This window comes from Macrobrachium nipponense, chromosome 15 (assembly GCF_015104395.2).
Source record: "Macrobrachium nipponense isolate FS-2020 chromosome 15, ASM1510439v2, whole genome shotgun sequence".
Classification (NCBI taxonomy): Eukaryota; Metazoa; Arthropoda; class Malacostraca; order Decapoda; family Palaemonidae; genus Macrobrachium; species Macrobrachium nipponense.
Genome location: NC_087208.1, coordinates 18823077 through 18850853, shown reverse-complemented (window position 1 = coordinate 18850853; position 27777 = coordinate 18823077). Strand labels below are relative to the sequence as shown.

At 45.6% G+C, this 27777-nt stretch overlaps 1 protein-coding gene across 3 annotated transcripts in view; it reads right to left on the bottom strand.

Moving 5' to 3' along the window:
- The window catches only part of LOC135227019 (splicing factor 45-like), a 183278-nt gene that overhangs the window by 111816 nt on the left and 43685 nt on the right, over positions 1-27777 (bottom strand). For all 3 annotated transcript variants that reach the window (XM_064266785.1, XM_064266786.1, XM_064266784.1), the window contains exon 2: positions 6077-6204. In XM_064266785.1, coding sequence (XP_064122855.1) covers positions 6077-6190 — 114 coding nt within the window. In that variant the 5' untranslated portion in view covers positions 6191-6204. The remainder of the gene's footprint in view (positions 1-6076; positions 6205-27777) is intronic.

Here is a 27777-nt window from a genome sequence, read left to right as displayed (position 1 = left end):
ATTGGGATAACATTTTTGTAAGTGATGACACAAGGGTAAAATACGGAGATATTATATAAAAAATATTGGAGAAAATAGTGGAAAATAAATATATACCGAAGAAGAAAAGTAAACATCATTCATGCATACCAAGAGACAGAAGGATCTTGTTCCAGAAAATCAGAAAGTGGAAAAACAAAAAAAAGGTCTTGCAAAAGAAAAAATGCATGGAAAGTTATAGAACTAAAAAGTAAGATAGAAAATGCAGAACAAAAGATTATACAATCAAAAGAAAATGAAAACGGGACTTGGAAGAAAAAACCCTATTAAATATCAAGCAAAACCCCAAACTATTATACTCATATGCGAAGAAGATGAATAAAGGAAGAATAGAAAAATAGGCCCTCTGAGAATTGAAGGGAGATTAACGAATGAAAAAAAGGAAATTTGCAACATACTGGCAGAACGATATAAGAGAGAATTCACCCCTAGAATAGATAATGAAGATAATGATATAGAAGTAAGGGACGAAAATAGTGAATATTTAGCTGACATAGAAATTAATGAAGCTGATAATTGTGCAGGCAATTAATGAAATTAAAATGGTGCTGCTGCAGGGGCCGGATGGAGTCCCTGCTATCTTGTTAAAGAAAGTAGTTCATTCTATCGCAAAGCCACTTGCTATTATTAAGACAAAGTGTAGATACAGGCAAGATTTATGATGAGCACAAATTAGCATATATCACCCCTACTTTCAAAAGTGGATCACAAGACTAGAGGCAAGTAATTATAGCCTCCTGGAGTCTAACATCACATGTTATGAAAGTGTATGAAAGGGTAATGAAGAAAAATATTATTAAACATTTAATAAAAAAATAATTTGTTTAATATAGGACAACACGGTTTCGTACCCGGAAAAAGTACACAAACCCAACTGTTAGTCCACCGTGAGAACATATTCAAAATATGAAAAGCGGAAATGAAACAGATGTGGTTAATCTAGACTTTGCAAAAGCTTTTGACAAAGTAGACCATAATATATTAGCAAAGAAAATTAGAAAACACAATATCGTAGATAAAGTAGGAAGATGGTTAAAAGAATTTTTACACAACAGAAAACAGATAGTTATTGCAAACGATGAGAAATCGGATGAAACCAAGTAATATCCGTGTGCCACAAGGTACGGTGCTAGCTGCAATATTGTTTGTTATTATGATTGAAGACATAGACAGTAATGTTAAGGATTCGGTATAGTGAGTAGTTTCGCTGATGACACAAGAATAAGTAGAGAAATTACTTGGTGATGAAGATAGGAACGCTCTACAAAGAGACCTTAACAAAAGTATAGATTGGGCAGAGGCAAATAGGATGGTATTTAACTCTGATAAATTTGAATCAATAAATTATGGAGACAGAGAAGGAAAGCTATATGCATATAGGGGACCTAATAATGAGACAATCACAAATAAGGAAGCAGTTTAAAGACCTTGGTGTGATGATGAATAGGAACATGTTATGCAATGATCAAATAGCCATTCTGTTGGCAAAATGTAAAGCAAAAATGGAATGTTGTTACGGCACTTCAAAACAAGAAAGCTGAAAACACATGATTATGCTTTATAAAACATATGTGTTTCGGTAAGTCCCCCACTTGAATATTGCAATATGATATGGTACCCACACTATCAAAAGGATATTGCACAAATAGAGAGTGTACAAAGGTCCTTTACAGCTAGAATAGAAGAAGTTAAGGACCTAGACTACTGGGAAAGACTACAATCCTTAAAATTATATATGAAGTCTAGAAAGGAGAAGAGAACGCTACATGATAATTCAGGCATGGAAACAGATAGAAGGAATAACAGAAAATATCATGGAACTAAAAATATCAGAAAGAGCAAGCAGAGGTAGATTAATAGTGCCCAAAACTATACCAGGAAAAATAAGGAAAGCACACAGAACATTAATCCACTACGCACCAGCATCGATAATGCAGCGTCTATTCAATGCGTTGCCAGCTCATCTGAGGAATATATCAGGAGTGAGCGTAGATGTGTTTAAGAGTAAGCTCGACAAATATCTAAACTGCATCCCAGACCATCCAAGATTGGAAGATGCAAAATATACCGGAAGATGTACTAGCAACTCTCTGGTAGACATTAGAGGCGCCTCACACTGAGGGACCTGGGGCAACCCGAACGAAGTGTAAGGTCTGTAAGGTAAGTAAGGTAAGGTCTCTCTCTCTCTTTCTCAAAACGGAAAACTAGACACAAACCTTCCCCATACTATCTTGACAACAACAAATAAACATAAAACATGACATAGCAAATACACAAAACATCCAAACCCTTCCTATTGCCTCCAACAAACACAAACAACCTAATGGGACAACATCCAAAAGAACCAGCATCTCTCTCTCAAGTGATCCTTGAGAATGTCAAATGCAACCACTACATCACTCCTCCATAGGGTGCATATCTCTTTACAGCTGGAGACTGTTAAGTATCTCCTCCGAGTGAGACGCTTTTTGTGCAAGGCTGCAGGTCAGATGTCCAGCTACCTCAGCTGTCTACCAGGGCAAGTGGGCCGTTACTGTGACTGGTGTCGTTGACAGGGTTTCTCTGTACTTGGAACTTCTGTTCAGCAAATAGCATATTTTCTGATCTTTTTCAGAAGCTAGAAAGGCCTATCTGTCTCTGCTGTCAACGGCTACAGGGCTGCCTTGGGGTTGGTCCTATGCCTGAAAGGTGTGGACATCTCTTCGTACTGGGAAATCTCTATGTTGTTCAGGAGTTTCGTGCAATCCTGTTCACCGAGACAGCTCAAGCCCCCGACATGGGATCTTAATCTGGTCCTGAGTAGTCTCACTCGAGCTCCATTTGAGCTGCTGCATTAATCGTAGACAGTTTCCCTGTTGGCTTTGGATTCCTTGAAGAGTGTGAGAGCACTTCATGGCCTGAGTTATGATGTTAGACTTACCAGGGGTTGGGTGTTGGTGGCCTTAAATTTGCCCTGGAATTCATGTCCAAGACTCAAAATCCCTTGTCACATGATAACAGATTTGCCTTGTTTTTTATTCCCTCTTTGAATGAGTTTGTGGACAGCGATCCACAGGAGTTATTGCTTTGTCCCATCAGAGCTCTGCATTTCTATCTGAAAAGGACTTGTCACCTAAGGTCTGGACTTGTCACCTAAGGTCTAAGTGTCAAAGACTTTGTTAGCACGGGCTGACCAGGAAAGAAGTGTCCAAGAATACCATTTCATTCTGGCTTTGTGAGGAGATTAAACAGGCATACTACTCACAATCAAGTTCTGTCACAGATACTAAGCATACACAGGCACATGGCATCAGATTGGGTTCCTCTCTGGCTCTCAAGAAGAATATATTTGTTCATAGGATTCTAAATGCTGGTTCCTGGCTTCAGCAAAACCACATTCAATTCCTTTTACCTGAAAGACGTTGCCCACAGGTCCTTGGACACTTTTTCCTTGGGCACGGTGGTGGCTACCCAGCAAGTTGTGTACCTCATCCAGTGGCCCTGGCAGGACAGTTTGTATACCTAAGATGATTGTGTGAAAGAGAGAATGAGCGAATTGGCTGGTCTCCTCCTTTCTCTTTTTTCCTTTCTTCTTCCTATGGGCACATCATATGCTTGAACTGGTCTGATACAGGTGATTGTGGCTGCCATACTGTGTGACTATTTTGGTTTGTATTCCATATAATAGACAAATTTGCTTCTCAGTAGCATTTACTCCTCTCTCTAGTAAGGAGATGGAGGAGTGGTGACAGACCCCTCATGGCCTACATGGTTTGTTGCCTGAACAGATGGAGTTCTCTTGGTCTTCCATGGATACAATGAGTCTGGACATGTATAATTTTATTTAATCCTAGAGGGCTGACTTTTTAGATACTCGCACTTGAGTCTAAAGGGATATTTATACTAGAGGGAGGTACAAGTACCCTGAACTGCCTGGGGGTTCAGCCCACCTGACCATCCTGCTCAGAAGTTTGAGTTCTAAAGAAGGGGGTCGGAGCCCATGAGAGAATGGATATGCGAGTATCTAAAAAGTTAGTCCTCTGGGATTTAATACTACAATGATACATGTCCAGATTCATTGTATCCATGGAAGCCCAAGAGAACTATCTGTTTAGGCAACAAACCATGGAGGCTATGAGGGGTCTGTCACCACTCCTCCATCCCCTTGCTAGAGAGAGGAGTAAATGCTACGGAGAAGCAGATATTCTATTACATATATGGAATACAAACCAAAATAGTCACACAGTAATGGCAGTAAGACTGTAGGTTTGTTCCGCATATGAAGAAATGACAATTTTTTTAATAAATTTGTATTTGTCATAGCTAACAAACCTGAGGTCTTAACGTTTATTACCAGCCTATAGCCACCCCTCTTATATCCAGGGTTGGAAGAAAGATTAAGTGGGTCGCAGCATACAGGCATGGCTGGTGACTAATCTTTACCTCATATACGCATTGTTTCCAGATGCCACAGATTCCTTGCATTACAATCTTTGATTGTTTTTAACCGGATTCTAGCAAGCACTAGAAGATTATTCTACCCTACTGTTAAGACCTCAGGCGAGGCACTGCAAGCCGCAAAAGGCAAATGAGACAAAACTCCTTCCGACAAGCTACGAGGGAAGTTGATAGTGCAAATGGTGTTCAGATCGCATTGGTACTAGAATGCGCCTGTCGCCAGACGTTCTGGTACTTGACTCTCTGGAGATGACTGAAATGAATCCTGAATGACCTGAACAAGCACAAGTGCAGGATGGCTGAGGACTCCACTGCTCCTTTGACTTCTTCACTGGCGGAGTCAAACAGTCCACAAATGAGGCATGCCTCTTCAAAGGATCCCAAACCACAGCACAACGCATTAGTTGCTTCTTTTCAAGAGACGACACATCTGATTCGGAAGAAAACTGCACATCACTAACATCAAAGCCCTTGTGAAGGCGTTTAGTCGAAGCCTGTGAGTTGACAGTCTCGACAGAGTAGGTGACTGTCTGTGGGCAAACCGCCCCCCCCCAGTCTCCCTTCAACCTCCAGCATGTCTTCTCCCGGTGAGATGGGGCAGGAGAAAGACCTTCATCTAGAAGGGGGGGGGGGGGGCAGACAGCCACCTCCTTAGACAGACACAACACTGACACTTGTCTCATCACTAATCTTTTTCACTTCACTAGCATTAGATTTTTCAACAAAGGCACAAAAAAACAAAACCATATCCACAACAGATTTGGCCAAAATTAAAATTTTTTGGTTCATTTTGGACTCTTTAAGCTGGCAATGGTGTTAGAACAGGAAGCATGGGATATCTGGACTGGAGTTAGTGGCAATGAAGTGGGAGGACTATCAATAGGAGAGATGATAGATAACAGAGGGGAAGAAAAACTAGACTTCTTCACCTCTAAAGGCAAAGGAGTTTCTTCAATACTAGACATGCTCTCAGCCTGAAGAAGAGCTGCCTTCCCCTTCCTATCTTTTCCCATCTTCTCTAAATGAGACTTAAAAGTTCTTTCAACCTTACTCATAAATCCTAACACTCAATGTAAATTAAATCTTTGGTACTTTCCTGCCCCCTACACTTCACACCCAGAGTGCAGACCATAACAAAGATTAGCCATTCTAGCGTTGCAAAACCTAACTGATGACGAAGTAGGGTCTGATATGCTGAAGCTAAATTCTATTTAGCTAACTGAAAGCTAAAAAACAGCTGACAAAAAAAATACAACCACCAAATTGTACTTCAACAAATATGATGAAAAGTAGACTGCAAGAGCCACTGCTGTTATTCCGTGGCTGCCAAAAAACCAACTGATGACAGTTATCTCAGCAGTACCGGGTGTTCCCGAAAGTGGTTGGGTCTCTTTGTCACTGGCACTAATGATGGCAGCACCGGCGGCGCCAATTAATTCAAATTTTCAACTGCCAGGTGCGAAAGATTAAAGCTATGTAATTGTTTGTTAAGTCACTTATGTGAAAATAATACTCTTAACCTCTGGTACAAGGAGCACCAATATCTATGATCAAAAAGGCATTCTCAATGGATATTAAAGCATTAGAATTCAGTACTTACAGTAGTGATTGTAGCCTTTTTAAATGCAAGCTGATTATGCATAAGTTTGATCCCAGAGGCCCATCCTGAAGCAACAGATGCCTTGTCTGTATCAATGTCATCATAAAGTGACATTGTGTACTGGGAACCTGTTAGTTAAAACAACATAAAATACAAAGAATTTCAGAAACATATTTCACACATTGTTGATACATAGCCTGTAATTTTAGAAAATCAAAAGTTAACTGGAATTTGATCTATACTAATATTGATGAAAGGTAATTCAATGCTAAATAGGTACTCGTCTGGAGATGTATCTATGAACTAGTGGAGGAAATGGCAAACGTCATTACAGGCACTAAACCACTGATTTTTGAAATTTAATATTTAAACTACTCTCCATCACAGTACTTATAAATGGTCTCACATTCATGGTCAACAATCACACAAACAGAACAGTCCCACTGAGAAAGAGCAAATATCATTAGCAAAAACAAAATAGTGAAGAAAAGGCAGTAAATATTATAGTTGCCAACTGGCGAGAACCAGGCCACAGCAGTAGTTTTCAGGATAGAATTATAGTTTAACTGCATGTCTTCTTACCTTGGAAATATGACATTTTTGAAAGTAAAATATATTTTTCCCTAACCATACAAACCTGGAGTCCTTTACTTAGGATAGATTGCAGCTCAGCTGAAACTACCGAATAATATGATATTGTTATGATACAATAAAGTTTGTTCATACTTACCTGGCAGATATATATATAGCTGTATTCTCCGAAGTCCGACAGAATTTCAAAACTCCCGGCACACGCAGTGGTCGGCCAGGTGGTAGTACCCATTCCCGCCGCTGGGAGGCGGGCGTAAGGAACCATTCCCATTTTCTGTCAGATTTTTTTCTAGTGCCACTGTCTCCTGAGGGGAGGAGGTGGGGTGGCGGGCACTTTGATTATATATAATCTGCCAGGTAAGTATGAACAAACTTTATTGTATCATAACAATACCATTTTGTTCATGAATCTTACCTGCCAGATATATATATAGCTGAATCCCACCTTTGGAGGAAGGGGGAGACAGATTCGATTTTGGGAAACAATTTCATATATATGATTGATATTTTGGTTCCTTAACTGTTAGCATAGCTGACTTCGTGAGTACCGTCACCCAAGTCTGCTTCTGCTTTACTAGAGACTCCAGCTAGGTAGTGACCTGTGAAGCTGTTGAGTTCTAGAGGATCTGTCAATGGGGGCGTGACCACAATGCAACTAGATCCTATATTATAGACCTCCAATTTCGGTACTGCATTCCTAGAGGTGCCGGCAAGGACGGACGTGACCTGTAGCTGGTGCGCTCTAATGAACTGTCACGGGGAGCGTGGCCACACAATGTGACTAGATCATATAGGTGTTGTTTAGACACCGAATGATGTTAATGCTTCACTGGAGGTGCCAGCAAAGGACGTGACCTATGTAGCTGGTGCGCTCCAGATGATTTGTCAACGGAGGCGTGACCACACTGTGACAAAAACATTTTACCCTACTATGAGGGCGAAGCAAAAATATTACCACCTGACCTAGCCTATCTGGTTAAACTTCGTATAACCAAGGCTAATGGAGGGAAGTCCGCCTAAGGCGGCCTATCCAAGACCACAAAAAACTAAACACCTACATAAACATAATAAAACAAAAAATAAAAAGAAATAAAATTAAAAAGTCCAAACTAACATATTATTTTCTAAATGATAGGAAGAGTGCTACTCTCTGTCCCCAATATAGTGTCTGCTGCGACCTATGGGCCCAAAGAGTAGCAGTTCTGTATGTAATCCTCACCTCCCGAAGGTAGTGAGAGGCAAACACTGAATTACTACGCCAAAATGTGGCATTTCAAGATGTCATTGAGTGCCATGTTCATTTGGAAGGCTACCGACGTAGAAATAGCCCTCAGTCCATGCGCATTCACCTTCAACAACCTTTCATATCACTGTTCTTGACAGGATGAATGCACTTCCTTGATGGTGTCCCTCAAGAAAATAGCCAAAGCATTCTTTGACATTGGTAACCTTGGCTTCCTGACCGAACACCACAAGTTATCAGAAGGACCTCTTATAAACCTTGGTTCCTATCTTTTCAGACGGAGGGTTGACTTCCTAGCTATTGCTTAGGAGTCTGCTTCGTCTCAAGAGCCTCAGCGGGATGGAGTGACCTATGGGTAAGAGTTCTTGTGGGTCTGCCGATGGGGTCTTATCCACTTACTCGGCAGAGCTTAACTGGCATTTGTCAATAGGTGCTAATCCACTCATATGACCATATACCTATGCCTATTAGCATAATTAAGGAGCACAACACCGATCCCGATCACCTGATCCTAACACGAGGGTTAGCGCTTAATTTGAAAAGAGTTATCCCCAAACTCCTTTCAAAAACCCCAATAAAAATCACTAAGTTAAACTAAAAATTAACTCACTAGTGTTAAGGATCATTGTCGGCTCTCTATCCCCAGCAACGTATCCGCAGACACGAATAACCAAGAGAAAAGGATCTCTTGTATGGTTTTAAAATTGAACATCCTTCGTGTAATGGGAGGACAACACAGAATTGCATCTCCCATAAGTGACAGCTCATATGTCCTTTATGACATATTGTTATGGAACCAAGAAGAATTCATAAAAGCTCGCCACTTCATGCATAATTGGTTCGAATGGACCTGGACCATGAGGAACTTCAGAACTACATCCAAGTTCCAAGACGGCAACTTGGGTTGTTGAACCTTCATCGTTTCGAAAGATCTCAAGAGATCGTGAAGGTCTCTGTTGTCCGCCAAGTCCAGGCCTCTGTGCCTAAGACACTAAAAGCATACTCTTATAACCCTTGATTGTAAAGACTGCAAGTTTTAGATCCCTTCTCAGAAAAGGAAGTCAGCAATCTGGCTCACAGAGGTCATGGTGGAGGAAATGCCGTTCTTCTTGCACCAACTCCTGAAGACTGTCCATTTCGATTGGTACACTGCATTGGAAAACGCTCTTCTTGCACTGGCGATAGCTTTCGCCATTGACGTATAAAAGCCTCTCGCTCTGGCCAACTTTTGGATAGTCTGAATGCAGTCAGACTCAGAGCGAAGAGGCTTCTGTGGTACCTCTCGAAGTGGAGCTGTCTGAGTAGATCTGTCCTTACTGGAAGCGTCCTCGGGAAGTATACTACGAAGGCCATGACCTCTGTGAACCACTCTCTCGCAGGCCAGAACGGGGCGAACAAAGTCATTCTCGTCCCTTCCGACGCTGCAAACTTTCTCATGACTTCCCCTAAGATCTTGAACGGGGAAAGGCGTACAGGTCCATCCCCGTCCAGTCCCAGAGAAGTGTGTCTATCGTCACTGCAGCTGGGTCGAGTACTGGGGAGCAGTACAGTGGAAGCCTCTTCGTTCTGGACGTCGCAAAGATATCCACGAGTGGACGTCCCCATAACCCCCACAGCTCTTGGCATACCTCCTGGATGCAGAGTCTACTCGGTTGGCAGAAGTTGACCTCGTCTGCTGAGGAGATCTGCCCAGACGTTCTCTACTCCTGCTACAAACTTCGTAAGGATCATGACGTCCATTGCCCTTGCCCACAGCAATATCTCCTTTGCCAGAGCAAAAAGGGACCGAGACTGTGTTCCTCCCTACTTCTTCAAGTACGCCAGAGCTGTGGTGTTGTCTGAGTTGACTTGGACTATTCGATGAGAGACTTTCTTGGAAAAACTGGAGAGCTAAAAAGATGGCTGCCATTTCCTTTAGGTTTATGTGCCAGGACACCTGTTCCCCTCTCCAGGTGCCTGACACTTCTTTACCCTAATGATGCTCCCCATCCCGTGGTGGACGCGTCAGAGAACAACACTAGGTCGGGGCTCTGAAGCTTGAGAGACACGCCCTCCGACAGCTACACTGGATCTAGCCAACATTTCAAGTGATGTTTTATCTCTCCTGAAATTTCCAAGATCATGTGTAGATTCTTGTTTTCTTTCCAATTGTACTTGAGAAAAAATTGTAACGGTCTGAGGTGCAGTCTCCCAAGGAAACAAACTTCTCCAGCGAGGAAATGGTCCCCAGTTAGACTCATCCATTCCCTCACCGAGCACGAATCTTTTCCTTAGGAAGGCTGACACTTTGTCTAAGCCTTGCTGCTGACGTCCCTGGGACGGAAAAGCTCGAAAAGCCACTGAATCCATCTGAATCCCCAGATACACGATGGATTGGGTTGGGATCAGATGTGACTTTTCGAAATTCACCAGTAGTCCCAGGGACTTCACCAACGATTAAGTTGTTTGAAAATCCTTCAGACACCGCGTTTGAGTGGAGGCATGAATGAGCCAGTCGTCCTTCGAAGATAACAATTGCGAAGGAGGAGACCGAGGGGCCGCAGGTTGAAAACTATTCTTCAAAGAGGCTCGAAGCCATCGAACCAAGATCTCCTCTTCTTCTCAACTGACACATGTTCGGGAAGATGGTAACGTGCTCTCTAGACAACCTCTGGAGAGCTGCATGAAAATCTAGAGAGCAAGGCAACTGGCGAAAGAGCGGAACGAGGAGAAGGAGAAGAAGGGGACTGCCTGGACTCTTGATTGGCAGCCTATCATCCTTCCTCTCGCGATGTGGCTTTGCACTTTCTCACTGCAATCAACGAAACAAGTGTTGTTGCAAAGGACACAATCATCCTTTTCGATGGAGAACATTCCTTCTCAGGCAAAGGGCTGATCCTTTGAGTTGACGATGGGCAAGGGGAAGCCCTTTTCCTTCTCACATGAAACCGCCAAGGATATATCTTTGGAGCGACCGAAGCGCTCAAAAGCATACTCATCGGAAGACGTCCTCTCCGGTGAAGATCGCAACACAGCAGAAAAGAGAGAGGACGTGAAGCGTCCCCCTCCCTGAGACCAAAGACGAAGGCCGCTTGTGCAACATACATCATACATCTTAGCTCTCTTTTACTGCGGAAAGTCTTCCAATTGCCCAGGAGACGACCGCAAAGCAGAAGGAGCTAACGGACGAGAAGCGTCCCCTCCGAGGATCCAAAGACGACGGCCGCCTGTGCGAAATCCCTCATATAGGTTCGTCCCCCTCCGAGGATCCAAAGACGACGGCCGCCTGTGCACCATATAGCGTCTTCGTTCTCCTCAGAGGGAGCAAGACCCTCCGAGAGTTCCAACTCCTGCGCGGGGAGGACGTCTCTGAAGACAAAAGTAACTTTCAAGATTCGAATTCTATGAGATTATGAGCCATGACATCACCTATAGACGAATCTTGACTATGAGAGATGTTCAGAATCATTTCTAGATCATCTATGCTATTCCAGTTTTTCTGCAGGAAAAACTGGAGAGGTGTGAATTTCAGTCTATTCAGGGAAAACAAACTTCTCCAGCGAGGAAATGGTCCCCTACAATTCATTCATTCCCTCACCGAGCATGTTTCCTTCCCTAATAAGGCTGCGTTTCACTTAAACAGGAGTAATCTGAAGACACTGTAGAAGATTGTTCATTTGTTTCTTCCTAAAAGTCTCCTTCCTGAGATCCATTACTATTTTCTGATTCTCGGCAAATGTCTGAAGAAGCATTACATTGTGCGTCCAGCCGAGCATCCTGCCGAGCGTCACGCTCGGCGCTGTCGTATTTGGCAGCGGAAGGAGTCCCCCTCATAATCGAGCGAGGGACGTCTCGGCGAGCTAATTGACTGCATCTCTTGCACATCATTCTTGTTTCGAGGGAAATCATGTGTGCTATGCCGCTGTAGGACCTTGGACAGAATTCTGTTACCTTGCTTGACGGTTAAAACAGAAACCGAAAAAGGTCTAATACATATATAATATATACACACACACATACATATACACACATATATCTATACATATATATATATATCTAACATATAGATTATATATATACATATTATATATATATATTATATATATATATATATTATATATATATATATATATATATATATATATATATAATATATATATATATATATATATATATAATATATATATATATATATATATATATATATATATATCTATATCTATATACATATATAATTATATACACACATACTACATCACATATATATATATATATATATATATATATATATAATATATATATATATATATATATATATATATAATTTTTTTTTTATGAAAAAATTCTCGCAAAGTGAAGATGTTCAGTCATGTATGCTAGAATTCCCCCTCAACCCGAGGCTAAGGCCGTGATTGTAGGGTAGAAATACGGTTAGTCCGTCAATCCCGCAGGAGAGAGAGACGTAACCTACCGCGCATGGCAGACAATCAGATGGAACTGAGCACTGGCATTAGTGACAGCAGACTCAGAGAACGTTCGTCGTTCTCGCACTGCTCTACCCGAGTTGCCACCTACACCATTCTACGAATGAATAGGTTTACTATCATTCTAGAGCAGAAACAAAAAACCATCAAACTGGTATATTTAAGCGAAACTGAATTTGCTAAATATAAAAGGCTAACTTGGTATTGTCATAACAATACCTTAAATGTTTAAAAATAGGGAAACCGGCAACCCCTGAATAGTTGCAGGGAGAACCGATTAAATGTAATAAGAATAATCGTACTCTCGGTTGTCCTCCGTAGGAGTAACTATGGTATGAGTATATAACTTGAACCATACAACCGCTTGATAGTAATATGACGTAAGGGCAAAAATAATATTACTATGATACAACAACGCTTGTTCACCTTTCCCCGGCAGATATATATATTATATATATATATATATCTGACTGGTAAGTTTTATGAACAAACGTAGAGTATTTTAGACACTTGGACAGCTACTCCCTACTACATTCTGCCTCGCCGAGGTAGGGAGAGCCATCACGCGGTAGTGTTTGTCAATGAGAAATTATACGCTTACGCGATAGAATGAACACTCATGGCATTATCACTATACTTCACTACACTACTAAAACTTTCCAATGCAAACATGATTCCAGGCTACGCAAAGATTTAAGAATCACAGATAGGGTATTACCCTCCAAAGACACTATTGTAGGGCCCGAAGGCATCACAGGTCTTTGGAGGGATAAATTCTACTGGACGGGTAACTTGTGTTACATGCCTGGAGGAAGACCTCCTTACACTGTCAAGTTCTAGTTTACGTACCTATGATTCATAAGCCTTCCACGCAGAATCAGACATATTTTCACACTCGTTGCAGCGGTCATCAAACATACAAACATGTTTCCTACAATTCGCGCACACTGTATGAGGGTCTACCGAAGTTTTCGGCAGCCTAACCTTGCATTCTTCCACACAACATACTCTGGCCTAGTCGAACTAGATCCAGACATCGTAAGTTTAAGGAAAAATCAAGCCAAAATAAAAACAATCCACAATTAGCGTATGCCTAACCACCGATCCAAATCAAATAACCAAAAATCAATCGGGATACTCAAGTGACCAAAAGAGTTCCAAAATCCAATAACGGAGGTGCAGAAAACACTTGTTATCTGCACCGGCGACAGAAAATATCTGGCAGAAAATGGGAATGGTTCCTTACGCCCGCCTCCCAGCGGCGGGAATGGGTACTACCACCTGGCCGACCACTGCGTGTGCCGGGAGTTTTGAAATTCTGTCGGACTTCGGAGAATACAGCTATATATATATCTGCCAGGTAAGATTCATGAACAAAACATTCTTTTATGTACTGAGGTAGTTAACTACTGGGCCAGTAGTTACCTGCCCGGCGGTGGGGAAGCACCGCCTCCCTACCAGCTCACAGTCATCACTTTGATTACACCCAGGACATTGATGATGACCCCCCATACAAGTAAAGGACTCCAGGTTTGTATGGTCTGGGAAAAATACATTTTACTTTAAAAAATGTTGTTTGTTCCTACACCGTATACAAACATTTCGTCACTTACTTAAGCGATCATCCGACGGAGGGATGTGTAAGTCCTGTCTCGCTGGCTGAGAATGGAACCCGGGATGCCAGGACCTGGGCCCATAGCTCGGGGTTGTGGATCCCTCACCCGGCGAGTCATGGTAAATGCGACCTGATAGTTGACGGCCTGGGTATCAAAGGCGTGAGCGTAGAACTCTCTCTGGCAACCAAAACCAGGCTATAAAATCATAACAGGTTTGTTTGCAGCACACTCTCCCTCGGAAAGGAATGCTTACCAGTATCGAAATCGGCGCCAGAGAACAAGTTTCGATGCTGTGACCCCAAGTAAGGGAGTAAGGGGAAAAGAAAACAGGCCAGTCATACTTTCACATTCACCCCCCGCCTGATACGGAACCTCGATCCTTGATTTGATACTTCCGACCTCTCAGGGTACGGAGGCAGCTAAACCACTTGCTGAGCGGCTACCACAGGACCAAGGTCAGTTGTGTCGAGGTAGCTGTGGCTACAGTCTCTTAGGTAGAACCTGATGAGGGTGGAAGGGCGAGACCATGTGCCGGCTTCCATCACCTGGGTAACAGAGAGGTTCTTCTTGAAGGCAAGAGATGTGCTCATTCCACGCACATCACGAGCCTTCACTCGACTGGTACCAGCAAGTGGAGAAGAGGGAGGGGAGAGGGTACGGCAAATCACCTCTTGAATCCAATGTGAAATGATATTGTTATAATACAATAAAGTTTTATACATACTTACCTGGCAGATATATACAATTTATACCCACCCTACCTCCCCTCAGGAGACAGGCGGTATAGAAAAAATATGATAGAACATGGGAATGGTTCCTAGTCCTGCCACCCAGCGGCAGGTAAGTAGATCACCTGACCTACCGGTAGCGTGTGCGCGAAATTCGAATTTCTGTCGGACGACGGAGTCAAATAGCTAAGTATATAACTGCCAGGTAAGTATGTATAAAACTTTATTGTATTATAACAATATCATTTTTATACATTCAACTAACCTGTCAGATATATACTTAGCTGATTCACACCATTGGAGGTGGGACAGAGACAGCTAAATATAGAATCAAACAGGAATCACAACTATCATTGTAGGTAATAAATAAATAAAACCTTGGTTCCTACTTGTTTAGACTGAAGACTTCATGAATACAATCCAGGAGTCTAGTCAGTCTCAAGAGCCTCAGCGAGATATTGATCTATGGCTAAGAGTTCTTGTGGTTCTGCCAAAGGGGTCTTACCCGCTTACTTGGCAGATCCTGGAAGGACTATGTCAATGGGTGCTTATCCACTTACTTGACAAGACCTATACAAGGAGCACAACATCGATCCTGATCACCTCAACCTATCCATGTTAGTTCTAAGATTGCAAGAAGTTATCCCCTAACTTCTTGCTAACAACCATAAACTCGAATCACAAACATTCGTACACTAAAGTACAAAAATGAAAATAAATAAATAAAAAAAAAAAATTTGTACAATCTAGCCAGTAAGACGTCTCTTGATTCCCCACTGATCCAAGCTAGGACGCCCGTGCGCCACCAAGCATACTAATCAGCAGAAAAACCAACAACTCGTCTCACAAGGTAGATCTATGTACTATCAAAAATTAGAACAAATACAAATTTTTCTAAGGATCGTTATGTGTTCCCAGCCCCAGCACTGTATCGGCTGATACAAAAGGACCCAGAGAGAAACACTTTTCATATGTTACTTTAACGTCCCTTAAGGTAGTGCGATGCGAACACTGAATTACACCTCCAGGAAGTTGCATCCACAATGTCTTTTAAAGACATGTTCTTCTGAAAAGCTAATGAAGTGGCCACCGCTCTAACCTCATGAGCCTTCACTCGGAGAGTCCTGAAAGAGTCTTCAGTGCAGTTATTATGAGCATCCGTAATAATGCTCCTAACAAAAAATGCTAATGCATTTTTTGACATGGGTCTACTAGGATCCCGAACTGCGCACCACAGGCTTTGTTTACATCCGTTGAGTTCATTCTTCTTCTTTAAATAGAACTTCAGAGCTCTAACCGGACATAAAGATCTTTCTAATTCCTCTCCTACTAGATTTGAAAGTCCTTTAACTTCAAAACTCTTTGGCCAGGGTTTTGAAGGGTTCTCGTTCTTGGCCAGAAACAGAGTCTGGAAAGAACAAATTGCCGCATCACTCTTAAATCCTACTCGAGAATCTAGAGCATGTATTTCACTAATTCTCTTCGCAGTCGCTAACGACAACAAGAAAATACATTTTCTCGTTAGATCTCTAAACGACGCGTTGAGAGGAGGTTCAAATCTACCTGATGGTAGAAATTTCAAAACCACATCTAAGTTCCAGTTCGGAGTGCGAGGAGAAAAGGTTTTAGAGGTTTCAAAAGATCTAATAAGGTCGTGGAGATCTTTATCTTCTGCTATTTTCAAACCTCTGTTTCGAAACACGGCAGAAAGCATACTCCGATAACCTTTAATGGTAGAAACTGATAATTTTGATTCTTCCCTAAGGAAAATCAAGAAATCGGCAATGTTGGTCACAGAGGTATCGGAGGAGGACAGTTTATTTTTCTTACACCATCTTCTAAAAACATCCCATTTTGATTGGTAGACCCGAATAGTTGAAGATCTCCGGGCCCTAGCAATTGCTTTTGAAGCTTTGCTTGAAAAGCCTCTCGCTCTGACAAGTCTTTCGATAGTCGAAAGGCAGTCAGAGCGAGAGCGGGGAGGTTTTGATGGTACCTCTCGAAATGGGGTTGTTTGAGAAGATCTCTCCTGTGTGGAAGAGATCTTGGGAAGTCCACCGTCCATTCCTGTACCTCTGTGAACCAATCTTGAGACGGCCAAAAGGGAGCGATGAGTGTTAGTCTCGTCCCTCTTGACGCCGCAAATTTTCTTAAAACCACTCCTAACATTTTGAAGGGGGGAAAGGCGTAGGCATCTAGGCCTGACCAGTCCAGCAGCATGGCATCCACCGCTATCGCTCTCGGGTCTTCCACTAAGGAGCAAAAGTTCTCTATCCTTCTGGATAGGTAGGTGGCAAATAGGTCTATATGCGGACTGCCCCACAGGGACCACAGAGCTTGACACACCTGAATGTGAAGGGTCCATTCTGTGGGGAGAACTTGGTTTAACCTGCTTAGCCTGTCTGCTCTGATGTTCTTCTCTCCTTTCACGAATCTTGTGAGGAAAGTCACCTTCTTTTCTTTTGCCCAATACAACAGCTCTTTTGTTATTTGGAACAGAGAAAGAGAGTGAGTTCCCCCTTGTTTCTTGATATAGGCCAACGCTGTGGTGTTGTCCGAGTTGACCTGTACCACTTGACCTAAAACTTCTGTCTCGAAGGCTTTTAGGGCTAGAAGAACGGCATAAAGTTCATTGGAGTTTATATGCCAGTCTTGCTGATCCTTCCTCCATTGGCCTGATACTTCTTTTGTCCCTAGAGTCGCTCCCCATCCCTTCTCTGAAGCGTCTGAGAACAAGATTAGGTTTGGGTTCCAAACCTCTAGAGACAAGCCCTCGTTCTTTTCCAAGGGAAAAATCCACCACTTCAGATGATTCTTTACTTCCAGAGGAATTCTGAAAGTGTCTGAAAGTTGCCCGTTCTTCCAACTCCAAATTCTTCTTAGGAAGAATTGAAGAGGGCGTAGGTGGAGTCTTCCTAGCGAAATGAACTGTTCTAGTGAGAAAAGGGTTCCCAGAAGACTTAACCACTCCCTCACCGAACTCCGTTCTTTCTCTAGGAAGCTCGAGATTTTCTGTAATCCCCGAGCAATCCTTTCCTGGGATGGAAAAGCCTGAAAACCCCAAGAATCCATCCGAATCCCCAAATAGACTAAGTTCTGACTGGGGATCATCTGAGATTTCTCGAGGTTCACGAGTAATCCTAACGTCCTTGTTAGGTTCAAAGTAGTCTGTAGGTCCTCCAAACATAGTTTCTCCGACTTGGCCCGGATTAGCCAATCGTCGAGATACATTGAGATGTTGATCCCTTCTAAATGAAGCCATTTGGCCACGTTCCTCATCAGATACGTAAATACCTGAGGAGCGGTTGAAAGGCCGAAGCACAAGGCCCTGAACTGGAAGATTTGTCCTTGTACAACAAATCTTAGGTATTTTCTTGACGATGGGTGAATCGGAACATGAAAGTAAGCATCCAGAAGGTCCAGGGATACCATCCAATCCCCCTGACGTAGGGATGACAGAACCGAAGCTGAAGTCTCCAAGGAAAACTTCTTTTTCTCCATGTACCGGTTCAGGATGCTTACATCTAGAACGGGTCTCCATCCCCCCGAAGCCTTTGGAACCAAGAAAAGGCGGTTGTAAAACCCCGGGGAGAATGGATCCTGCACTAGCTCTATTGCATTCTTGTCCCTCATCGACACCACCGTCTGAAGGAGAGTCTCTCTCAGTCCAGGGTCTTTGTAACTCGTCGACAAATCCTTCGGAGATGTTGCTAAAGGAGGTCTGTCTACGAAGGGAATGATGTAACCCTTCTGTAGGACAGACAGAGTCCAGGGATCTGCTTCTCTTACGGACCAGGCCTCCACAAAGTATTGAAGTCTGGCCCCTACCTGTGCTTGGAGGACATGGCTGCTACTTGCTCTTTTTAAAAGAGCGGAAGGAAGACCTCCCTCGCTTGTCGAAGGGCTTTCTCTTCGAAGTTGATCGAGTCGAGGGGGCTCCACGAAAGGGCACCACTGGAGTACGAGCCACCTTCTTCTGAGTCGGAACTGCAGGTCTAATCTTCTTTGTAGATTGCACTAGAAGGTCCTGCGTAGCCTTTTCTGACAGGGATCTCGAAACATCCTTCACTAACGATGAAGGAAACAGATGTTCTGACAGAGGTGCGAAAAGTAGAGCGGACCTCTGAGAAGGAGAAACTCCTTTCGTCAGAAAGGAACTGTAAAGAGATCTTTTCTTTAAAACTCCAGATCCAAACAGTGCCGCCAACTCACCAGAACCATCTTGCACAGCCTTATCCATGCAAGATAGGACACTGCAAAGTTTCTGGATCAAGAAAATCTGGCTCACTCGTCTTCTTAGCCAGCACCCCAAGAGACCAATCCAAGAAGTTGAACACCTCTAAGACGTGAAAAATTCCCTTAAGGTGCTGATCTAACTCCGACATACTCCAGGACGCCTTTGCTGAATTGAGAGACTGTCTTCTCACAGACTCTACAAGACTCGAGAAATCTGAATCTGCAGACGAGGGGAGCATCAATCCCATAGCCTCTTCCGTCTTATACCAAATGCCTCTCTTCCCTGTCAGCTTGGAGGGAGGAGAGCAATAAACAGTTCTCAGTGTTTCCTTCTTAGATAAAAGCCAAGAATCCAAAGACTGGAGGGCTTTTCTCATTGAGATCGCAGGCTTCATCTTTAAGAAAGCCGAGGATTTCGGGGTTTTTGTGCTCGAAAACAGAGATCTCGGAGAAGGAGGAGCCGCAGGACTAAGAGAATCCCCAAACTCCTCAAGAAGTAACGAGGCTAAAACTTTATAATTGGAAAGTCCCTCGTTGGTCGAAACTACTTCTTCAGAAACCTCTTCAAGGTCAAGGTTAGAAGATCGCTCTTTCCTGATCGATTCTCTATCAAGAGAAGTCGCTCTAGGAGAATTGTTTCTAGTAGGTGAAGGACTACGAACAATAACATCCCCACAACTAGTAGAAGCCTCGCGTCTTGATGACGCCTCGCGTCTGGGAGGCGTCACGCTTCTGGCTGGCGTCTTGCGCCTTGCAGCGTCCTCGCGCTTACCTGGCGCCTCTCTTCTGGGAGGCGTCACGCTTCTGGTTGACGTCACGCGCCTTGGAGCGTCCTCGCGCTTGCCTGGCGCCTCTCTCCTGAGAGGCGTCACGCTTCTGGTTGATGTCACGCGCCTTGGAGCGTCCTCGCGCTTGCCTGGCGCCTCTCTCCTGAGAGGCGTCACGCTTCTGGTTGACGTCTCGCGCCTCGTAGCGTCCTGGCGCTTGCCTGGCGCCTCGCTCCTGGGAGGCGTCATGCTTCTGGCTGGCGTCACCCGCTTTGGAGCGTCCTCGCGCTTGCCTGGCGCCTCTCTCCTGAGAGGCGTCACGCTTCTGGTTGACGTCTCACGCCTCGTAGCGTCCTGGCGCTTGCCTGGCGCCTCGCTCCTGGGAGGCGTCCTGCTTCTGGTTGGCGTCACGCGCCTGTCTAGAAACTCGCGTCTTCTTGGTGCCTCGATCCAAACTGGCGTCACGCGTCTGGTTGACGTCTCGCAAATTGGAATGCTCGACGCGCCTGACTGGCGACTCGCGTCTGGAAAGCGCTTCGCGTCTGGCTGGCGCTTCACGCTTGGCTGACGCTTCGCGTCTAGAAAACTCGACGCTCTTGTCTGGCGTCTCACGCCTGGAAGGCTCTACGCGTTTCGTTGGCGTCTCGTACCTGTCTGGCGCTTCATGATGAACAGGAGATACTTTCCTGTCTGGCGCCTTGCGTTTGACAGGAGAACGGATCTTGCTCGGCCTATGCAAGGCTGATGAATCCGATTCCAAATCGGAAGATGACAAATTTATATGGCGAGTCTGAACCCTCGACAGCCTAGACTTCTTAATAGGCAGGAAATCGTCTTTCCTTCTGGGAGGGTCTCTTGACAGAACTCCCACCAGAGAAGTGATGGAATCCTGCATAGTGCGAAGGGTTCTGTTAGTTTCTTCATTATCGTCTACCCTAGGTTGTTTAATTACTGAATGGTCCTCCTCTTGAAAACGCTCAGGACTCGAAGTAATCCTGGGTTCATCCAAACGTCTTTTCAGGGGGCGAGAAAGATCCGCCGATCTCCAACCTCTTTTAGGTGAAGAATTCTCCGAGGAGGAGAAACACTCACGCAGAACGGTTTTTCTGTAGCATTCTCTGGCATTCTGTGGCAATACAGAAAATGCCGAAGGGACGTCTGACTGTTGGGGATCCTCCACAACCTCCTTACGGCTTTCGACATTCCTTCTCCTCTGGGCTTGGGAGCTTGAAAGAGGTCTAGGCCTGGGAGCGTTGTGGAGACAATCAAACGCTCCCTCCACAGCACTGGGGACACTTATATCACTATCCACAGCACTATAATCACACTGCTTACCTTCAATGGCCGCCATTTTGGTTTCCATTTTCCGAAGGGCGGCTTTAAGATTCGCAATCTCAGATGCCGAATCTGTGGGTTCTAATAAAGGAGCAGGTACATTAGATGGGGCAGTAAAAGGAGAAGAGGGTATAATATTACTGATAACCCCGCTAGATACAGAACTAGACAAAGGTTTGGAAGAAGACCTCCTCACCCTGTCTCTTTCCAACTTCTTCAAGTATGAAGTTAGAGATTTCCATTCTTCCGCACTCAAATCCTTGCATTCATTACAAGTATTATCAAAAGAACATTCATACATCGGATTTCTTGCAAATAGTATGAGGATCAAGCGATGCCTTCAGCATCCTAACTTTACAACCCACATTCACACACATTCTCACCACACTTCCAGAATCAGACATCATGTTGAACAATCCAAATCAAATTCCAAAAAACGGTCCACAATCGCGTATGCCAGTACAATCAATGCAAATACGTCACCGAGAAGTCCAAACGAAGATCAATTGCGATGCAAAATACGAATCCAGCCGGAGATACCCACAACGATGTTGCCAGTATGGCCGACAGAAAAAATATGATAGAACATGGGAATGGTTCCTAGTCCTGCCACCCAGCGGCAGGTAAGTAGATCACCTGACCTACCGGTAGCGTGTGCGCAAAATTCGAATTTCTGTCGGACGACGGAGTCAAATAGCTAAGTATATATCTGACAGGTAAGTTGAATGTATAAAAATGGTATTCCTCGTAACCCTCTTCTTTGATGGGCCAGTACTTACAAAGAGATGTAAGGTGGGTCAAGTAGAGCTGGTCCATTGGAGATAGTGCCTCAATGCTATCAGAGGACAGAGTAGCAGCTCATCTGGGTCTTCGGTTACTGTGCTCAGGCTCACAACTTGGAACAAAGAAAACCACGAAATGACCTGGGCTGGATTCTGGGTTTTCGCAACAAACTCAGGGACGAAGCTGAAGCAGGCATTGGTCCAGCGCTCAGTATGAGAGACAGTATAGGCTAGGCCATGAAGCTCGCTGACTCGCTTGGAGGAAGCAAGGGCGAGAATAAAAACCTTTTTCGGAGCGGGATCCCTATCAGATGCCAGGGACAACAGTTCATAAGGAGTTCTCTTCAAAGACCTGAGGACAGCAACGATGTCCCAGGGAGGAGGCTTTGCCAATAGCGAAGTGCAACCCTGTTCAAAGCTTCGTATGAGCATAGTTCCTCCGAGGAAGAGAGATCGATTCCCTTCAGTGTGAGGACTTGGCTCAAGGCTGAGCGATAGCCTTTTACTGCCGAGACCGAAAGGAGCTTCTCTCTCTGGAGGTAGAGCAAGAAGTTGGTAATCAAGGGGATAGAGGCTCCGAGAGGAGAACAGCCTCTCTGACGACACCAACCACAGAAGATGGCCCACTTAGCCTAATAGACAGAGGTTGAGGACTTCCTGAGGTATCCTTACATTGCTGTCGCAGCCTCTTGTGAAAAGCCTTTTGCTGCGAGGAGCTGCTGGATAACCTCCACGCGTGAAGACGTAAAAAGCTCACCGTGTTGTGGAAGATCCTCACATGTGGTTGGCATAGGAGGTCGGAGAGTGGCAGAAGCACTCTTGGAGTCTCTACCAGCATAAGTAGAAGATCCGGGTACCATTCTACGTGAGGCCATTTCAGCGCTGCTAGTGTCATGGACAGGGAAGGTGTGGATCGCACTCGATTCAACACCTGCCTGATCAGGCAAAGCTCTTCCAGGTGTGCGTCCCAACCCTCGGTCGATGCGTCTGAGAACAGAAGCATCTCCGGAGGGGCAGTGCGCAGGGGCACTCCTATTAAGAGGTTCCTGTTGTCTAGCCACCAGGCAAGGTCCTCCCTTACTTCTTCCGTGAGAGGAACCAGGAAGGACTGTGGATCCCGTGCCTGTGACCAGCACTCTTAGTCTCCACTGAAGAGACCGCAGTTGAAGACGCCCGTGAGGGACTAACTTCTCTAGTGATGACAGGTGACCGATCACGACTTGCCACTGCTGAGCAGACTGTTCCTGTTGTGACAGGAACCGTCTGGCTGCCTCCCTGAACCTGCTGATCCGCGAGTCTGCTATCGTATCGATCAGCATACCCAGGTACTTTACCCTCTGCTTGGGTTCGAGATCTGACTTCTTGACATTTACCACGATCTCCAGATCGCGGCATATGTCGAGGAGTCGATCTCTGTCCTGTAGCAACTGCGAGTGGGAGCTCGCCAGGACCAGCCAATCGTCGAGATACCTCATTAGACATATCCCAACTGAATGGGCCCAAGCCGACACCAGAGTGAACACTCGCGTGAACACCTGTGGGGTAGTTGAGAGACCGAAACAAAGTGCCCTGAATTGGTACACCGTCCCGTTGAGGATAAAGCGGAAGTACTTCCTGGAGGACTGGTGGATGGATATTTAGAAATATGCATCCTTCAGGTCCACCAAAAGCAGGAAATCGTTCTCCCTGATGGAATCGAGCACTGAGCGAGCTGTTTCCATCGTAAACCGAGTCTGGCGAACGAAACGGCTCAAGGGAGAGAGATCTATCACTGATCTCCAGCCCCCGTAGACTAGACTACTCCACCAGGAGAAGTCGGCTGTAGAAACCTAGTGACTGATCTCGCACGGTCTCCACAGCTCCTTTGCTCAGCATGGTCTTGACTTCTTGTTTCAGTGCTACGTCCCTGGCAGAACCGGGGACTTACGTCTGAAGATGGACCAGGTGTGAGTTGACGGGTGGCCTCGACTCGAAGGGCAGTAGGTATCCCTCCTGAAGGACATCCACTACCCAAGTCTCGGCTCCGCAGCGCTGCCCAGTTGCCCAATGGTTCGCCAGGCACCCCCCCACTTCCGGCAGCAGTTGAGGGGGAATGCCATCCCTAGCATTTCCCTCTCTTCCTCGTCTGCTTAGCCCCTTTCCTGCGAGAGGAGGAGGCCTGATGCTCACTTCTCGAAGTGAAAGAGGAAGGCTGGGTCTTTCCTCGTGCTACCCTCAACAGTGCTGACGTCTTGGGAGCAGAGGAAGTGCTAGCTAAGCTCCGAGGTTTAGCCACAGTTGAACGAGACTGCCTAGAAGTCTTCGTAACTGCCTGGTGTATTAAGCAGTCAGTGTCCTCAGCTCTCTGCTTTTCCACCGCAGCGTCCACCATATCTCTTTGGGGAGAGAGAGGAGGAACCCAGCAACGGTCCGTTGCGTAGACCAAACGTTACCTCTCGACTGGCCGCTCTGGTTTCTGGTTATGCGAGCCAGGACTGTGTCCCGTCTCCTCAAAACCAGGTTGGCCCATAGGTTGGCTGTCTGGCGGGATAGGTAGGAGATGGCCCTACCTCCAGACTGGCTGAGTCTCCCGAACGCCGAGTCCTCCTCAGGAACAATAGCTCCTGAGGAAGCTGCGACTCTGGATACCATGAAGGACCACAGATCCAGCCAGGAGACAGCCTGGAAAGCTGCCATGGCAGTGGATTCCAGGGCTGATGCCTCTTGCTGTGAGAACCAGAGGTTCTTGGACAGCAGGTGATGAAGAGGCACTCCTGGAGTTAGACAAGCCAGCTCTGGGTCAACCCTGCTTGGTCAGCAACGGGTCTACTGAAGGCACGTAGAAGCGTTGCTGACGAGGCAGAAGAGGGGGAAGCAGCTTGTCTGACCTGCTGGCTTTGAGTGAGTTCTCTTGTCTGGAGACAAGGGCGTTCACTTGGTCCAACACACCATCGGCCAAGGAAGACCGGGGTAGTCCCACCGTTGCTCTGGGTTCCTTCTTAGGACCCAAGAACGACTCCAACCTCGATGGAGGGTCAGAGGGAGCAACCACTGATCCTTTCCTGAGGTCGTTGTGCTGACGAATCAGCGCAATGACCTCTGAAATGGACCTCTGTATCTTGGGGGTGATCGCATCCTGAGGAGATGGAATGTCAGATCCATCCAGGCCGATCACTTCCCGACACACTCTTCCTTCAGGAGGAAGAACCTCGCCAGACCCCTCGTGGTCTCCTCCAACCACTTGAGCATACGATCTGCTCAGTCCTAGGACCGCACCAGGCTCATAGGCTTTCGTGGCCGGACCATAGGGAGCGCACTCCTCACGGTCACTCCTGTTCACCTCGCTCCTCCCGGTGCAACCCGAGGAGGTTAAAGGGACGGATGAGGAAGACCTGACGCTCCTACTCTGCCTACCAGCAGAGCCAGCGGGCTGGGAGGACTGCAGGCGATTGCCACGAGCTGCAGGTCTGGACCAGCGGTCTCCATGCGGAGAAACGCTGGACCGAGGACGGGTGCCTCAGTCTCACGCGTCAGGGGAGCTGCTACCAGCTGTGTGAGCCGTCCAGTCCTGGTGGGAGCGATGGTCGGGTGACCGGTAGCGTCCGTTGACGCAGTGTGAGCGAGCACCATCCTCACGACGCGCCATAGTCCCAGAAGCAGCCGAGGCTGTTCTTGGTGACTGGGGGGACCTCTTCCCAGCCTCAACACGTGGACGGTCTGGTGGGACTGTCACGTCAACCCTGCGAACCGGACGATCGCTGCGCGAGCGATCACTGGTCTGGCGAGAGTCATCTGAGCGACTCTTACCATCTTTCCACTCTGTGCTTGGATCCTGACGGTGAGCGTACTCGGTCGTCTGGTTCCTGGCTGCACGATCACTGGTAGGTGACTCTAAGGTGACCGTACGCTCGGTGACACTTGCGAGCGAGTGGCCGAGACGGTTCCCGGTGCAGAGAACCTCTGGAGCTGGGAGCGGAGGTACCTGCCACGGTCCCCGTCGTCTTCTTCCCTGAGGAAGGAGAGACGGGTCCCGTTCCCAGAGGAACGGGAGGACCGGCAGAAGACCCACCTGTCCCGCCGGAGCAAGACAGACCCTTAGAAGTCTCTGTGCGAGACTTCTTAGGAGGGCCGGGCCACCTCCTTCTTCCTCGGCTGGGGGGCCTTGGAAGTCGAAGGGGATGAGGTGGCAGAAGACGATGATGAAGATGAAGACAAAGACGACGACGACACCCCCCCTCTTCTTCTTGGACCTCTTTGCCAACTTCCTCAGGACAGCAGACAGGTCTCCCATCCAGGCTGGAGCTGGGGCGGGTGCAGTGGCAATGGGCCCCAACTCCACCTGGCCGGAAGGACCTGCAGGAGTGGCAGTACTTCCACAGACAGGAACAGAGGCAGCAGGTACGGTGACAGCAACAGGAGGGCGATCCAAGGGTGAGCTCTTCGGGGACTCAAAGTTAGGGAGTGGAGCGAGGACAGCAAAACCAAGTGGAGGTGGAACCAGCTCCCTCCAGGGAACATGCGGCAACGGAGCTTTTACTGCAGCCGAGGGGGTTACTGTGGTCACGTGCTGAGTATACACCAGGTGCGGAGGAGCAGCATAACCCGGTGTCGAGACGGTCATAGTCGTCCTCGTTTTCCCCCCGTGAGTGACCAGGGCTGCAGCAAAATGATGGATGAGCCCCTGAATACTCGATGTGCCTGGAAGGTTCAGTGAGCGTCACACCTGCTGAAGGTCCCCACCCGCAGAGGCAGACACACCTGAGGAATCAACAGTCGGGTGGGGGGGGGGGGGGGGGGGGGTTCCTGTTCGCTGAGCGGACAGAGGACCCCGAGTACAACTCTATGTCGGGGTGTCGCCCTCCTTCCTCTGCACTCGACAAATTGAGCGAAGGGGCGGAGGGGGATATGTCCCCCGAAGGGGAGAGAGCCATATGTTTGCAGAATAGCTTGTGTCAATAAACTTCCCATTCCATGTGCTAAATCCCCACAGCACTTGTACCCATAGACGCTGGGGCACTTTCTTCACAAAAATTGTAAACAATGACTTCTGCCCACGACTTATCGAAGGAAACTACAATTATTTGGTAGAAGAAGAAGCGTGCACTAGATAATTACTTAAGGGGACCGTCCGCTATGATGTCTATTTTTATTTATTACGCAAAATAGATAATTTTCATATATGTTTTAGAAATATCTAATACCTTCATCATATAAAAATTTCAAGTCATTTGATCAAAAACTTTTCGTTTTATTAGCAAAAATCATGATTTAAAAAAAAATAATTGGTAGAGTTTTCTCCGCTAATATGACATCAGTTGTATTGAAAATCATACCATAAAAACTTCTTTATATACGGAACAATTCTGTGTGAGAGAATTTTGATTTTTTAATTTTTTAATTTTTTATGAATTTTTTTTTTTTTTTTAGTCTAGACACTCAAAAAATTCTAAAAAAAAAGAAAAAAAGGAAATCAAAATTCTGTCACACAGAATTATGGGTTTTTATTCCTCTTTCCAATGATATCTTTCTCTCTAAAATTGGATAATAAATAACCGAGTAATGGTTTAACCGACATGCGCATAAGTAATGTTTTTGGAGTAGAGCTCCCAAAGATTTGCTATGTAAATTTTCGCTTTTTTCTTATAAAAGTCAAAACAACATTATTATAATTACTTTATTTGTACTTTTATTGTTGAGTTCTACATCAAGGATCGTGGTCCTACCCCTAAAAGTGGTGTTAGTACCCTCAGCGTGACACCAGATAATGATGTTGACGGCGAGACATGAGACAATGAGGGCAGCTGAAAACAATTAATTTTCGTGTTTTTCTTTCAGCACACTCCTTGCCTTTGCTAATTTTGCTAGCCATAGTTGCTGAGTAGCCTTCTTGATCTTAGGTAACTTCGGCATTGCTATAAGTTCACTAAGAACTTATAAAAACAACGTAAATAGTTAGTAACC